Source organism: Cavia porcellus, unplaced genomic scaffold (genome assembly GCF_034190915.1).
Source record: "Cavia porcellus strain 051 isolate PalLab524CR breed Dunkin Hartley unplaced genomic scaffold, mCavPor4.1 scaffold_28, whole genome shotgun sequence".
NCBI lineage: Eukaryota > Metazoa > Chordata > Mammalia > Rodentia > Caviidae > Cavia > Cavia porcellus.
This window is the reverse complement of record NW_026947511.1, coordinates 41,320,109-41,335,420: the sequence shown is the minus strand read 5'-3', so window position 1 is coordinate 41,335,420 and position 15,312 is coordinate 41,320,109. Positions and strand designations below refer to the sequence as shown.

Below are 15,312 nucleotides of genomic sequence, written 5' to 3'. Positions count from 1 at the left end.
GGGTGGGTGGGGATCTGGAGTCGGGCGCGGGGCTGTTTTATCCATTTGGGCTCTCTGTGGGCGCAGTGCCCGGGGCCAAGGAAAATATTTGAGACTTATTAAAAAAAAGGTTTTGTTGGCTTCGAACTCCAAGAAGAACCCTGCAAAATTAAAATTAAAGGATTTCCAATTAAAAGGAAACAGTGCGGGCTGTCCCTCCACCACCCCATAGGTACGCATGAGGCTTTTGGGGGACTTCTCGGGTAAGGCCCGTGGTCTTCCGACAGCAACATAAGAGGTGCACAGGGGTGGGGAAGACGCAGGGCCTGGCCTGGATCCTGCCTCCCGCCCAGTCCCTGCCAGCAAGTCCTTCGAGAACAACTTTATTCACGCCTGCAGTCACGAAATCACCTCTCCATCCCAGAGTCGGGGTTCTGAGGTTTTTATTTCCATTGCAAAGACGGGGCAGCCAGAGGCAGGCACTGCCCTGTCCAGTGATAAAACCCAAAAGTATAACAGTAGCTGCCAGGCTTGGCCTCAGGGTTCCTGCCCGCCCCCAGCTGCACTGTGCCCGATAAGAGTGCCCCCTTCCCCAAAAGGCCTTTAGTGTACAAGGGACAGTAGCAGGGAGTCACTCTGGGCCCTGCCGAGCTGTGCAGCCAGGCTCTTACCCAGGCTTCATTGCGGGACACTCTTGCTAAGCTGCTCAGGCTGACCTCCCCGCTTAGTGGTCTTCCTGCCTCAGCCCCCTGAGTAGCTGGAATAAACAAGTTTGTGCCTTCCTGTTTAGCCCTAAAGTGTTTCTCAGAACAGCAGTAGCAACAAGAAAGAGTGGATAAGGTGATAACGTATTGTCCTGGTACTTTGGGAGGCTGAGGCAGGATGAGTGTAAGTTTGAGCCCAGTCTGGGCGATTTGACTTAGTGAAACCCTGTCTCAAAAGTTAAAAAAATTTTGTGTGTGTGTGTGTTGACATAGGGCCTCACCATGTAGATCAGGCTGGCCTTGAACTCATTATGTAGCCCAGACTGGCCTCGAATTCACAGTATTCCTCTGCCTCAGCCTCCCAAGTACTGGGATCACAGGTGTATACCACCATACCTGACTAAAACAGATCTTTTTAAGGGGCTGAGGGTATAGCTCCATGCACAGGTCTTAGGTTCAATTCTTAGTACCAAAAGCAAAAAGCAAAACAAAACAAACACAAAACAGCCGGACTTGGTGGTGCACTGCAGAGGCTGAGCAGGAAGGTCACGAGTTCGAGGCCAGCCTGGGTCTCAGAGCAGCAGTGTAAAAGCAGCCCTGGCCACTCTGGGCCTCTGCCACTCCAGAAGCAGGGGCCGAGGTGTGGCCAGGGGTGGCCCCAGGCCCTGTCCTCCTGCCCGTGCCCTCCTGGGTCTTGGGGCCCACTTCCCTGCACCTACCCGTTGGCCCCTCTGTTCTGGGTAAACAAGCCCTGGAAATGCAGCGTTGGCCTTCAGGAGTAATGAGTTGACAGAGAGGGAGAGAGGGTGATCAGAAGTCAGGCCCCACTGACTCGGACGAGGTAAACAGCACGCGGGTCATGCGGTTTCCATGTGCCCAGCACGCCTGGGGCTTGTTCAAACAGAAGCCGGGGTGTCCGGCTGGCTGGCCAGGGCTTGAGCAACAGAGGATCCCAGCCCCTTATGGGGCTCTCACCAGAGGACCCCCAGAAGGGTGCACATGCCAGAGCCCAGGGCAGAGCTGGTCACCTCCTGCTGCTGTCGCAGCACAGGCAGGCCCTGTCCGCCCCGCCCCTCCATGGCCAGGGCTTCTGGCCCTGTGTGCACCCCTCTGCATCTTCACCCCATCAGGTGGCATTTAAAGATGCGCTCTGTGGGAAAAAAAAAAAAAAGATGTGCCAGTGTGCCCCAGGGATGCCACAAACACTCTGGACTCTCAGATAACGGGACTGCTGAGGGCCAGGAGGGTCTGCCACAGGCTTGGGGGGCAGGGGCCTCAGGCAGGATGAGGAGAGCCGGACTTGGGGGACAGAGGCAGGGCTGAAAGGGGCCTGGGCCTCCACTGGCTCCCACATTCCCATTGTGTGCAGGTTGCAGGGGGGTGACAGGTCAGGGTGGGTCACGGAAGGGTTGCTTAGCATCTAGGAACTCCCACCGCAGTTACTGTGGCAACCGGGCCAAATCCCACCCCGCTCACATCCTGTGAGGAGACTCAAAAGGGTCGGGGGGCTCCGTGCATTCATGGGCTTTTTAGCTCAGCCCCCTCTGCAGAGATGGGAGGGGTTGGACTGGGGGGGGCAGCCAAAGAATGGAAGAGACTGCTGTCCTTTCCTCTCCATCTGGCCCTGCTCTGCCTGGGATGCTTAGGAGTGGGAAGTGGGGGTCAGCACCCCACAGCCCTTGCGCCCGCTGTGATTGTCCGTGGGTCGGGTCCGTTTCTCCCTCGGACACCCAGCCACATCATATGCTGTGTGGAGGAGTATTGGAGACTCCACCTCCAGGCACCCCAACAAGCTAAGCAGCCAAGGGGCAGGCGATGTGGGGGGCTCGGTGATGTGCTAGGCACAGGGGAACAGGCTGCTATCACCACCACCCCCTCCCTTTTGCCCCTCCTTGGTGCCCTCGATTTTCCCAGGATAGAGCTAGGTAGAGCGGGGGGGGGGGTGCTGGCAGGAAGGGTCCTTCGTTCTTTGGGGGTGTTAGGACTCCCGCCTCCCCCTTTCATGGCCAAGTGCTTGTGGCTATTCATGAGAACTTCAGGGGGCAGAGGACTGGACAGCTAGGGGCCTGTACTGAGGACCAAGGATATAGAACAAGGGTCGTAGCTAGGGTCCTAAAACCCAAGCCACCAGTCAGGGCCGGGCCAGGCCGGGAGCCCCAGTGGTGAGCTGGTTTCCTCTGGGGGTCCCACAGCAGTGGCAAGGGCAGGGGGCAGCCTGGAGCCAGGAGGAGGCTGGGCCCCCAAGGGCCATACCAGGATGGCTGTGGTCAGGGGCAAGCGCTGAGCCCCGGCCGCCACCGCCACTGCCACCTCCAGGGCTCAGGTTCCCACCCACGTGGGACTGCCTGTGTCTGCACAGCCCTGGTTTTCATTTTAATGGTTCTAATTTGAGAATGTGCCGATGTCATTTTTATGAGGTTGGTGTAAAAAAAATTTACAACCTTTTCCAAAAAGCTTTTTTTTTTTTTTTCTCAAGGAAAAAAAAGTGTGGAATCACTTCGGGGGTTTTATGGTCTCTCCCCCACCCTCTTTTGCCCGCTTCTCTGTGTAATTTCATTTTTATGTCCCTTTGCTGGAGGACAAAGCCTGGCTGGTCGAGAACTTGTGGCTCCCCAGTTGAGCTCCCTCCATGGCTGCTGACCTCTGACCTCTGACCCCTCTCCACTACCCCTGTGCTCCCCTCCCTCCACCCGCTACCCCTTGAGGAGTTGCATTTTGCAGGATGGGTGTTGAATTCAAATCAAAGAGCACTTATTAGGCACCTGCTGTTTACTGGCCTCCGGTTGGGTACCAAAGATTCTATGGTTTTCTGCTCAAAATCCTGCAGTGCTTATTCCCTCAGTGTAGAATGAAATTGAAGGGGGGGGGGGTGAATCACTGTACCATGCCCTCTGATTCTGGCATTTTTATCACCAGCTGCTCTGAGGTGTTTTTTTTCCACCTCAGGACCTTTGCACAAATCTTTGCTGTCCTTGACAGTTCCACTGTGCTGCAGTCTCCTTGGATAACCAGGGCCTAGAGGGTGGAGGGAAACCTTTAAGGTCACTGCTGGGGTAAGGGTGACCCTCAGACTCCTTTCCTCCTCTCTTTCCAAATCTGCCCTGCTCTCCCACCCACCCCAAAAGAACTAATGATGGGGACAGTTTGGGTGGCGGGGGAGCAGTTTTAACAGAATTCATCAGATGCAGACCAAAGAGGTTTGGGGCTTGTTGATTCTGGCCGCCCTCCCCCACGACGCGAACTTTTGCCCACAAGTTCCAGGGGTACACCGGGCTTCGCCCTGAGCTGCCTTGAGCTACACCCCTGCTCCCTTTTTCCTCCTCAGTAGCCTAGGCTGGGCCGGGACTTGCAATCCCCCTGTCTCAGCCTCCCCGCATGCTGGGATTGGAGGCATGCACCACCTGGCCCGGCTCCCGTGTTCTCATAAGACCCGTGTAAGTAGGAATACATGAAATACATGTGTATATAACATTTGTAGATTTTGATCCAATACAAGGTCATGACCGGTCATTTGAACAGATACCCAGTGACCCTCTGGGCTCGCTGGGGCCGTGGGTGCTAAGTGCTGGGCCTGCACCTTTCTGTTCCATCCTAGTGCCCTGATCAGCACAGGCCTGTGACCCAGATACACACGGGGTTGGGGCCAGGCGCCAGGGTGTACCTGTCATCCCAGGTCTGGGAGACTGAGGCAGGAGCATAACGTAGTAATTCAGCAAGACCTGCCTCAAAATAAAAAACAACTAAAAAGGGTTGGGAGTGTAGCTCAGTGCAGAGACCTGGGGTTCAGTCAGTAACACACACACACACACACACACACACACACACACACACACACACACACAGAGTTGGGGAGCCCAGCTTAGACCGGGCCTCCTCCAGGCCTGCACCTGACTTCCTTAGGAGGACCCGCACCCCAAGTCCTGGGGAGCAGAAACGGGTGCAGCGTTGCCTGAAGGGAGGCTTCTGTTTCTTCTCTGGGCCATGTGCTGTGGCCTGCACTGCAGCCGCCCCCGTCCCGTTGTCCCTCTTCCCCAGCACCCGCCCTGGACACCATCCTCAGAAGCCATTTGCTCCTAATTTGGAGGTCCCGCTAATGACTTCGCAGCAGGACTGGCTTCATTAAGGAGAATGGGAGGGGGGCCCTGGAAGGAGCCTCAGGTCACAGGGCAGAGCCCCACTGCCTGGTGACAGGCCGTAATCAGGACAGTAGTGACTTTCACTGGCGCAGGACCCACGGGTGCTGGAGAGTGGCCAGGGTGCTGGCTAGCTTTGCAGAGGAGGAGCTGGGCCCAAGAGTTGACATCCTTACCCCTGGTCACTTGGCATGCAGCCGAGTGAGGACTAGGGTCCAGCTGTCTGGCTAGGGTCAGGCCGAGCAGTCAGCCCTGGCTGCCGTGAGGGGGGCACGACCTCACCCCGAGCCCTCACACAGAGCTGGGGTCAGTTTTCAGCAGAGGCTGCGGAGGGCGAAGAGCAAGATTGAAAGGCCGAGCGGGCTCCTCTCTTCCTCCCTGCACACCGTCCTCAAGGCTTGTCCCTCATGGCTTGTCAGCTTGGGAAAGGAAGGGCCTATGTGGGGGACCAGGATAGGCCAGCACACCAAGGGTCCGATTCTTAGGCCTGCCAGCTCGGGGTAGTGAAGCTGCAGGTAAAGGCTTGGTCAGGTGCCCTGAAAACTGCAAAGTGTGCCAGGTGTGGTGACGTAACCTGTAATCGCAGCACTCAGGAAGTCGAGGCAGGAGGATCTCCTGGGCTGCACAGTGAGTTCAAGGCCAGCCTGAACTACATAGTAGGATCTGCCTAAAAAAAACACAAAACTACAAAGCACAGTACAAATACTCTGTCCCACTCAAGTAGGCCTGTGCCGCCTTCCTTGCTCGGCCACACAGAAGTAGATTTTCAGGGAGCTGTCGGGTCTGCTGTGCTGATGGTGGCACAGGTGCTCACCGTGGCCTTTGTAAGAGTCAGTGTTTGGTAGGTGCCTCCAGTCCACCCGGCAGCAGCTGAGGAAGTGGAGCTGGCTGTGCGAGGGTAGGGCCTGGTCTCCGGCGCTCTAGGAGGTGGGCAGTCCTGTGATTTATCAAACCCCAGCGCCAGACCCTGACACCTGGCGCATTAGAGTGATTGATTGGCTCAAAAGGGGCTACGAGAAGCCTGAGGCCTGCCTGGCCCCCGGGTGGCCCACTAAGGGAGGTGACCTAGCCCCTGGGGACCCTGGGCCCCCTGCACTGTGCTGCACTGGGGTGTAGAGGTGGAGCCCAGGATCTACCCAGTGTCCCGGCCCATCACAGCACAGAATGAGCTCCAGGGGCCGCTGGGTCAGGGCTAGGCAGTAGGCAGGTGGCTCCTCTGGGAAGCCCACCCAACCTCCCCAGCAGAGAGGACACAGATGCCAATCTCTGTCCCTGCATTGCAGCCCCTGCGGCAGAGTGTGGCCTGAAGGAGAGGGTGACGGCTGGTCGGGGGAGGGCCCCTGGCGGGTAGAACGGAGTAGTGCCAGGGGATGGGGGAGCTGGGGGGCTGCAGAGGGCCTGTCACCGTCTTCCAGAGTGAGACCACGAGGCCCTGTTGTTTTCCGTCTGTGTCTTGGAATTTCATGCTGCAGGGGACGGCCCTCTGGCCCCCTGTGCCCTAGCCTCCCCAAGACCTCACCTGTTCTGCCTGCCAGGATCCAGGGTCCTTCACCTGCCGAGGCCCCGCTGGGTGATGTCATCTCCCCCCCTCCACCTCTGCCTCACCCTTGGGCTCCTACCAAGCACTGTGCCCCTCCATGCTGTCCACAACTTTGGGGGTGGGGCACAGCGAGTATTTGTCCTTAGACCTGGAAGAGGTCAGGTAAAGCCATGCCATGGAGGCACAGAGGCCAGGCCCCTTCCTGTGACTACCCGGCCACCTCCCACAGCTCTGTCAAGCCCCAAGAATCAGATAGGTCAGCTTCCTGCTTTCCCAAGTGACCCTTGAGGCCCTAGCAGCCATCTCCCTCTAGAAGCCCAGGATCCCTCCCTGGGTGGGGACCCTGCGGGATGGGCAGGAGCTTTTGGGTCTGCAGTGTTTGAGTTGAGGTCATATGAGGGTGGGGACAGACTCAGAAGGAGCCACAGGTGGCAGATCGTCACTCAAGCTGTGTGACCAGGGCTGTATGGGGAGGAGACAGGTGACAAGGGGAGATGACACTGCACAGATGCCAGGGAGATATCAGGCCCGGGGGCCTTGAACCCTCAGTTTTAGAGACAAGGACACGGTGCAGAGAGATGGGGACCTGCCCAAGGTCAGAACTGGGAGTCTGTATGTGGCGACCCCAGCCCAGGCCTGCCTGATACCAGGCCCTATTGGGGCTCCCTGAGAATCTCTAAGGAGCCTAGAGGCAGAGGGTGTCATACCCCAAAGTCCAGGAGTCCCTGCAGACCGATTGAGATTAGCCTGCTGGGCTAGATATGCTTCTCCAATCTGGTTTTCCCAGGGCCAGGAGGCTTTAAACCCAAACTCTGTGAACTCAGAAAGCAAGGCATTCCTCAGACCCTGAGGTCCCCTGCTGATCCTTCCTGGGGGTTCCCATCCCCCAAACTGAACCCCCAGTGAGGCTTCCTGGGCTCGAGTCCTCGCTACTGATCCTGGATGAGTTACTGACCCAAAAGCTCAGTTTATTCACCTGTAAAATGGGGCTGGTACATCTCTCCCTTTCAGCTGCTCAGGAAAGACTGAAATCCAGCCTGTCAAGGTGCCTGACACATAGATGCTCGATGAGAAAGTGCTTGTGTGTGTGTGAGTACTGAGGATGGGACCCAAGGTCTCTTCTGCTGAGCTGGGGCTTAGCCCCTTTTTAAGAATGTTTTATTTTGAGTCAGGTTTTTGCAAAGTTGGCCAGGGTTGGACTTTGCAATCTTCCTGCCTCGGCCTCCCAGAGTGCTAGGATTCCAGGTGTGCTGAGTGCCCTGCCATTTGGTGTCCCCAGAGTCCTCACAGGATCCTGCTGGGTCCTTCCTCCCCACTCCCACAGCACTCCTCCTAGTTACTGCCCGAACTCTCCTGGCCCGCCCAGGGCCGCCGCGCTCTCTCTGCTCTCCGCCGGCCGGCCGGCCGGGCCGCGCACTGACTCAGCCCCGTCTTGCAGGCTTTCCAGGTGGCCCGCCAGTTCCTGCTGCAGCAGGCCTCAGGCCTGAGCTCCCCGGGGAGCAATGACAGCAAGCAGACCGCCTCCGCCTCTGCCTCTGCGGTGCAGGTGAGGGGAGCTGGCCCAGAGGGAGGTCGGGGACCCCGGGGGAGCCCCTCCTGCCGCTCCTCGCGCGCCCCCAGCCCGCAGCAGGGCGGCCAGAAACTTGCACTTTCTGCGTCTCCGCGTCTGCCCGGCCGCCGCTCCCGTCACTCCAGCGCGGGCTCCTACCTGTCAGGGTCTCCCGTCACCGCTCAGACTCCCTCCCGTGCCCGTCCCGGGGGGTCACGCTGTCATCGTCCCCCTGTCCCCAGGGCCTGGAGGGAGGGAGGGGGCAGCCCCGGGTTGGGGTCCCAGCCCTCCCCCGCCCTCCCCCGCCCCGCTTCCCCGCAGCTCTCCCGTCTCGCGTCTCTCCTGGTTTCCTGTCTCTGGTGTCTCTAGGTCTCTTTTGTTTTCCTTCGCACAATCTGCCCTTTTTTCCCCTCCTCCCTTCCCCCCGCGCCCGGCCCATCTGGCTGGCTGGGGGAGAGGGATCGCGAGGAGTGGGGGGAAGCCAGGCCTTCTGTTTACCTTTTGTGTCACAAAGAACTTGGGAGAATTGCAGTCGAGTCCTGCCTGGGTCACAGCGGGGGCAGCGGCGCCCCCTCCCCCTCCCGGCCCGGCAGCCGAGCCCGCCCCGCCCCCACCCCAGCAGCAGGGGTGGCTGGGGACGGGGAGAGGATTAAGGGGGCTTTGAAAGGAAGTTTATCTAAGGGAGGAAGAGTGAGGGACGCAGAGCTGATCCCGAGCCGGCCCGCTGTGGAGTCTGGGGGCTCTGGGGGCTGGGCAGGGGAGCGGGAAGTGGGGGGAGGGCCTGGATGGGGTTCTCCTGGGGAGATTCCAGCGCTCCGACTGAGTAGCTGGGTTTTATAAAAGACACGCACATGTTTGGAAAGCGCTTTGAAACGGTTCAAGGTGCCGGGCAGCTGTGGGGCCCCAGCAGTCAGTAGCCTTTGAGCAACCTGGGGCCCAGCGCTACCCCAAGGGGGGAGCTGGCAAAGAGGGGCGTGGCCGCAGGGGAGGAGGAGCCCCACCCTAGGAGCTCAGGTCTAGACCTCTGGTGTTGCACAAACAAGGGTGCCAGGCTACAGACAGGGGTGACACTGACCCCCACTCAGAAGGCCCTCGCAGTGCTCCAGGGCCCCCGGGTGGGCATGAGGAAGCCCCCCCACAATGACAGCCGTTTTGAGGTTTGGGGTCAGAAAGACAGAAGTGGCTGGCATCCCACATCTTCTCCCTCCTTACCTCTTGACCTCCCCATCATCTACCCATCCCACAGCAGATTCTGAGCTCTCCCTGGGCCACAGCTGATCCCCAGGACAGCTTGCCATGCAGCAGATGCCGGGCGGCCACACTGTCCTGTATCCCAGGGGCAGGTGCTAGGATTCTGCCCGTCCTGCACATGCAGAAGCTGGGGTTGAATGAGAACCCCATGGATAAAGGGCAGGGCCCAGGTTTGAACCCAAACCCACAGCTGCGGAATCGCTCAGCCGCCCTGTGCCCTGCATCCCCAGAGCCTGGGCTGGGCTGTGGACCGCCTTCTCTCCTGCCTGTGTCCTTTCTGTACCTCCCGCCAAAGTTCCAGTCGCTGAGCAGGTGGGGGGTCTGCCCAAGTGGGGTCCAGGCCCTGGAAACAGCTTTGCAGCAAGCTCCAGGCTGTCGGGGAGAGGGGAGATCGAGGGCAGGGCCTGGCTGAGCCAGAGGAGAGAAGGAGGAAGAGAGGCTCCTGCTATTGCCTGGCTTGGCCAAGCCTGGGTCCGGCAGGGCCAGCTGGGTGGCAGAAGGCAGTGCAGGTGGCCGGGCGAGATCCAGGGCTTTTGTCTGCTCCCCAGAAGCTCTTGATGTCCCACCACTCTCTTTCCTGTTGTGACCTTAGCACAGACTCAGTCTGAGCCTCTTCTGGTCCCTTGAAAGGGAATTAATCCAAACTCCAGCTTCATCCCCATACCGCTCCCCACTCCTCAGAGATCCCAGACCCCACACTTACACTTGAGTGTAAGTCCCCTCTGATACCAGATCACATCCCTGCCATCTCCAAACAAGCTTCCTCTGTGTCTGACACTGCCCCTGACCCTTCCAGCCTAGCCCCTGCTGCTATCCCTGTGGGGATCCTGGGCCTAGCCAACATAAGGAGAACAGGGGAGACACCGTAGCCCTCTGGTCACCTTGGACATGTGCCCATGGGGCATGGCAGGAGTCGAGGCCAGAGAGGCCACCCCAGGTCACCTCCATCCTCCGGCTTCCAGGGAGGTGAGGCCGCATCCTTTTTTGCTGGCCACTCTCTGTGACTCCTGCTGTGGGACGCAGTGTCCTGCTAGCCCAGCCCTGGGTGGAGAACGAGGGCCCATGCTATGCTCCCAGGTGGCCCTGGCCACACCGCGCCCTTCCTTCATCCTCTTTTGCTTTCAGGGATGGGGCAAGGACATGGACCCCTAGGGTGAGACCCATGGGTTCCTGGCACCTGCTGTCTCCAGCCTCCTCCCATGTGAGAATGGGGAGGTAAGAGGGCCAGGGGCCAGCAGCCCAGGCAGCAGACTGGGGTGATTACAAAGACACCCCTGGCCACCACTGCCGTGATGCCTGTTTTGCTGGGTACTCCCCCAGGAGGAGGGCAGGAGAGGCAATTAGGCTCAGCTTTGGGGGCTGCTGGGATTTTCACTAACTCAGGTCCCCTCAGCGGCCACCCCAGGTGCCAACACAGGAGCTGGCTGCCTTAGGGTCCCTGAGCTAGAAAGCTCGGTCACCATCCCTCCTGGAGACACTGGCACAGACACTGCTAGTGAGGGGGAGGAGAGCCAGGACAGGGCTCAGCCACCAGTTCCAGGGTGGCAGGCAGACCCAGCACCCCGGGATTTCCCCACATCCCAGCTCCTCCCTGCTTCCGCCTATCCAGGGGATTTCCTAATCCCAGACTCACAGCCCTCCTTGCTGAGTCCTGTCCTGCAGGTAGGGCCTGGCTGGGGCTGGGGGAGGGACAAGTCTCTGCAGGACACCCTTCCCTATCCAGGGCTCTGCTCCCTGGGGAAGGTGGCAGCTGTGTGAGCTACCGGCACCTACTGTACGCTTGGCCCTCTGCAGAGCGGAGGGAGAGGTCTGGGCCCCAAGGCCCGGGTCGGGAAGCAGACAGCCCCATTGGGCACCCATCTTGCTAAGACAGGGCTGAGCCCTACCTACTCCAGACTGCACAGGCCTGGAGATACTGGGGAAGGAGGAACTGGGAAAGACAGATGCTTCTGCTTTTTACTGAGCCTTTTCCAGGTAGCTGGATGCACTGGGCCTTCCAGAGAGGCCCGACCCAGGCAGGAGGCAGAGAGCCCCTCTGCTTTGAGAATCCAGGATGCTCGGGCTAAGAAGCATCTCTTGTGGTCCCACCCCTTGCTTTACATTGAGGAAAGTGATGGTCCAGAGAGGGCTAGTGACTTGCTCTAGGTGGAACAGTAGGTTGTGTGTAGAGCTAAACGGAGAAGAAGCCTACTGTCCCTGCAACTCCCTGCCCGCTGTCCCTCCCACCCCACCGAAGACACGGCGACGCATACATTCACCAGGATGGTGCCTGCAGGGCTCCTGGGTCTCAGGTCTGGGTCACTGTGTGCTTCAGGCACCAGTGTGGGGCAGTGTGACACACATGTGAGCGGGCCGGGCTCCAGGTCCCCTGCCAGGTGGGCCACTTCTCAATCTTTCCCATCACAGTAGGCGCTTTGGCCAGCAGTCTCAGGCCAAGCCAGAGCTGGAAACCGCCTGGAGCCCTGCGGCTCTGGTTTCTGGGGGAGGCCCATCCATTCCTGGTTCCGCTGCCCCCGTCACTCAGGTCTGGTTTTCTCCTTGCAAGGACGCATGCTACAATAAACGGCCAACCTTAAGGCACTGGCTGCCGTTGGCTCTGCCCTGCTGTTACCTGCCCAGCCTTCACTGTGCCTCACGGGGGCAGGCACCCGTGCTGTTCCCTTGACTGATTCATTTGGGTTTCGGTCTGTAGTTTAGGCAGGCCTCGAACACACTATGAAGCCCAGGCTGGCCTCAAACGCGGCAGTTCTCCTGCCTCAGCCTCCTCAGTGCTGGAATTACAGGCCTGGGCCACCGAGCGCAGCTGCTGTTCTCATTTATAAATAAGAAAAGCAGAAGAGGGATCTGTCCCTTGTCCAAAAAAAGATACAGCCAGGAGGCAGCAGTGCCCTGGCAGCCCACTGGGAGCTGCTGTGCCACACTGTGGGTGGCCCCAGGCGCTGCCCCTCACTGACAGGGCAAACCCCGCAGGTGCCCGTGTCCGTGGCCATGATGTCACCGCAGATGCTCACCCCGCAGCAGATGCAGCAGATCCTGTCGCCGTCCCAGCTGCAGGCCCTGCTCCAGCAGCAGCAGGCGCTCATGCTGCAGCAGGTGGGTCTGGCCTCCGCAGCGGCAACCCCACCTCCCTCCCCGTTTACGGTGGCGCTGTGGGAGAAACCAGTGCAACAGCTCAGGCCTGGCCATCTGCATTCCTCCAGGGCTGCTGGGAGGCCAAAGGTCCCACTCAGCAGCCCCCAGCACCCGTATGCCCCTGTGCTGGCCTCACTTCCATCTCTGGAGCTCCAGGGTAGGGCAAAGTCCTGGGGCACCTGACCCCATCTCCGGGATGGGCGAAGGACTCCTGCAAGAGGCAGATGGGGATAGGGGGGTGAGGCACACTTCCCTCCTGGCCACCCCACCCCTACCCCGCCCCTGGCAGGACGTAGCTGGGGCTGGAGGCAGCCGTCCCTGCCAGCTGACTGTCCCCTGCCTTGTCCCCTCTACAGCTTCAGGAATATTACAAGAAGCAACAAGAGCAGCTGCACCTACAGCTCCTTACCCAGCAGCAGGCTGGGAAACAGCAGCCCAAGGAGGTGAGACGCCGCAGCGGCCTGGCCCAAGGCACCAGATGTCCCCTGGAGCCCCCATCCCAACACCTGCAGCACCAGCCCTCCAGTGGCCAGGGCCAGCAGGCTGGGAGTGCCGCCCGGGGCAGCGGGGGAGGGAGAAACAGGACAGAGCTGTGCCCCCAGCGGAGGGGGCTGCGCAGGCTTTCTTCCCTCCCTGCCCCAGTGGTGGTGTCTCCACCCTGTGCTCATCCCTGGTATGGGAATGTCGTGTCCAGCTGCCTCATGGTTGTGCTGTCCTCCTGACTGCGTGGCTCTCGGGGACCCAGCCCCTCCGCTCTCTGTCCTCAGCATGCACCTCCCCTGCTCCAACTTCTGCCCAGCCCCCACGCCACAGCCTTGTGCTTCCTTCCTGCTGGCCAAGCCAAAGTCCCTGTTCTAAGGTACCTGTTCCCAGGGGCCACCCTGAGGACATCGGACATTCCATCCTCTCTTCTGTCCTGGAGTAGCCAACAACCCCCACTCCCACCCCCTCGGCCTCCTGCAGGCAGGGGAGGCGCTGCCTCCCCTGTTGCATGGACAGGCTTGGTTTCCGCGGCTGGGAGCCCTGCTGACAGCCTGCTTGTCAGTGCCTGCGTGAGGGGTGGGCGGGAGCCGAGGCCAGTGCCGCCCTGCAGCCTGAGGTACCTTTCCCTGCCCTGTCTCATTCCGCCCCTTGGTTCTCTGTCTAGAAAGCAGAGTGCAGGATCTGGGAGGGGGAGGAAGCACCTCCTCCCCTGGGGCAGAAGGGGCTCCCAGGCATGCTGGAAGGGGATGCTGTGGTGGGGGGCAGCACTGACTGGCTCATCCATCACGCTGACGAGAGGCCCCCCAGGCGCACAGCTGCGGTGCGGGAGCTGGCGCGGCGGAGGGGGCAGGGCTGGCGTCGTGCTGCGTGTCTGGGTCTGGCTGCGTGTGTTTGTGCGCGCGCGTGCGTGCGTGCCTGCGTGTGTTTACTGCGAGGAGGCATGCAGCCCTATGGAAGCTGGGCCGGGAGCAGAGAGGCTGCAGCCGCGGACGCCGCCACGACAGCTCCCTGCGCAGACAGGGCCTGGGAGGGGGTGGCCGCGGGGTGGGGGCCTGATGGCACGCCCGAGGCCGACGGCGCCCCTCTCTGCCCGCCCCCTCGGGCCACCCCGCAGGCTCTGGGGAACAAGCAGCTGGCCTTCCAGCAGCAGCTCCTGCAGATGCAGCAACTGCAGCAGCAGCACCTGCTCAGCCTGCAGCGGCAGGGCCTGGTCAGCCTGCAGCCCAGCCAGGCCTCGGGGCCCCTGCAGACCCTCCCACAAGGTGAGCTCCGCCCCGCTGTGGTCCCCTGTGCCCCCAGCCCGGAGGCCAGAGAGGGGCCTTGCGTACCCTCAGCCTGGCCCAGCCAGCCTCCCCTGCCTTCCCCTCACAGCCGTCTGCCCCACGGACCTGCCCCAGCTGTGGAAGGGCGAGGGTGCCCCTGGGCAGCCTGCCGAGGACAGCGTCAAGCAGGAAGGGCTGGACCTCACTGGCACAGCCGCCACCGCTACCTCGTTTGCCGCCCCCCCGAAGGTCTCCCCCACACTCTCCCACCACCCCCTGCCCAACGGACAGCCCACTGTGCACACATCTCGGAGAGACAGGTACAGCCGGCTGGTGGGTGGGCAGCTGTGGCTGGGTTGGGAGGCACCAGAGAGACCTGCAGGGCAGTCCTAGATACCAGCACCTGGCACTGTGGCAGACTAGGGGACTCTGATGTTCAGGCCATATACATGGGGCTGGGCCTGGGCTGCTGAGATCCTGGGAGGTCTCTGACCTATCCCTCCCTCCCAGCTCCTCCCACGAGGAGACCCCTGGCTCCCACCCCCTGTACGGACATGGAGAGTGCAAGTGGCCAGGCTGCGAGACCCTGTGTGAAGACCTGGGCCAGTTCATCAAGTAGGTGCCACTCCCAGCCCCAGCCCACCCTTTCTGTAGCCTGTGGTCACCAGCAGTCCCGTGTCCTTGCCCCAGGGAGACCCGAGTTTCACCTCTGCCCCCTCAGCTCCCTGATCACCTCCTGCCCCATGTTCCCAGACTTGCGTCGCACTGCCCCCTTTCAGCATGAGGGAGGGGTGTGGGGTGTCGAGAGTCCCCACAGTCTGGAGTGTGACAGCCTAAGTCCGTAGACCAGCAGAACAGGAGGCAGCCGGGCGGCTGGCAGCAGGCAGCCAGCTGCCACCATCGTGCCAGGCTCTGTCACTGACTGATTAACTCTGCTGTCTCCCAGACCCGTGCAGCATCAGGGGTCAAACAAATTGTTTTCACGCTTCGTCAGAGGTTTACTTAATTAGTTCATTTGCAATTAAGTCTCTCTGTGGAAGGGGTTCTAGCAAAGACATCAAAGGAGGCTGCCAGGAGAAGGCGTCTTCCTTTGCCCCCTTTGTGCCCCTTTCTCTTCTGTGCATCTCTGGCCTGTCTGCTTCCCAGGCACCTCAACACGGAGCACGCCCTGGACGACCGCAGCACGGCGCAGTGCCGGGTGCAGATGCAGGTGGTCCAGCAGCTGGAGATTCAGGTGCAGCCAGGAGACAGGGGCTGGGGACAGACGGGTTCTCTTGTG

The 15,312-nt window shown here is 60.5% G+C and overlaps 1 protein-coding gene across 2 annotated transcripts in view; it reads left to right on the top strand.

Annotated features, from left to right (window-relative positions):
• The window catches only part of Foxp4 (forkhead box P4), a 41,944-nt gene that overhangs the window by 18,629 nt on the left and 8,003 nt on the right, over positions 1–15,312 (top strand). The window contains exons 3-10 of one of the 2 annotated variants that reach the window (XM_063238909.1): positions 7,795–7,902; positions 12,127–12,249; positions 12,645–12,731; positions 12,983–13,147; positions 13,886–14,033; positions 14,143–14,353; positions 14,544–14,648; positions 15,180–15,267. In XM_063238909.1, coding sequence (XP_063094979.1) covers positions 7,795–7,902; positions 12,127–12,249; positions 12,645–12,731; positions 12,983–13,147; positions 13,886–14,033; positions 14,143–14,353; positions 14,544–14,648; positions 15,180–15,267 — 1,035 coding nt within the window. The remainder of the gene's footprint in view (positions 1–7,794; positions 7,903–12,126; positions 12,250–12,644; positions 12,732–12,982; positions 13,148–13,885; positions 14,034–14,142; positions 14,354–14,543; positions 14,649–15,179; positions 15,268–15,312) is intronic. The other variant, XM_063238910.1, reaches the window with a different exon arrangement.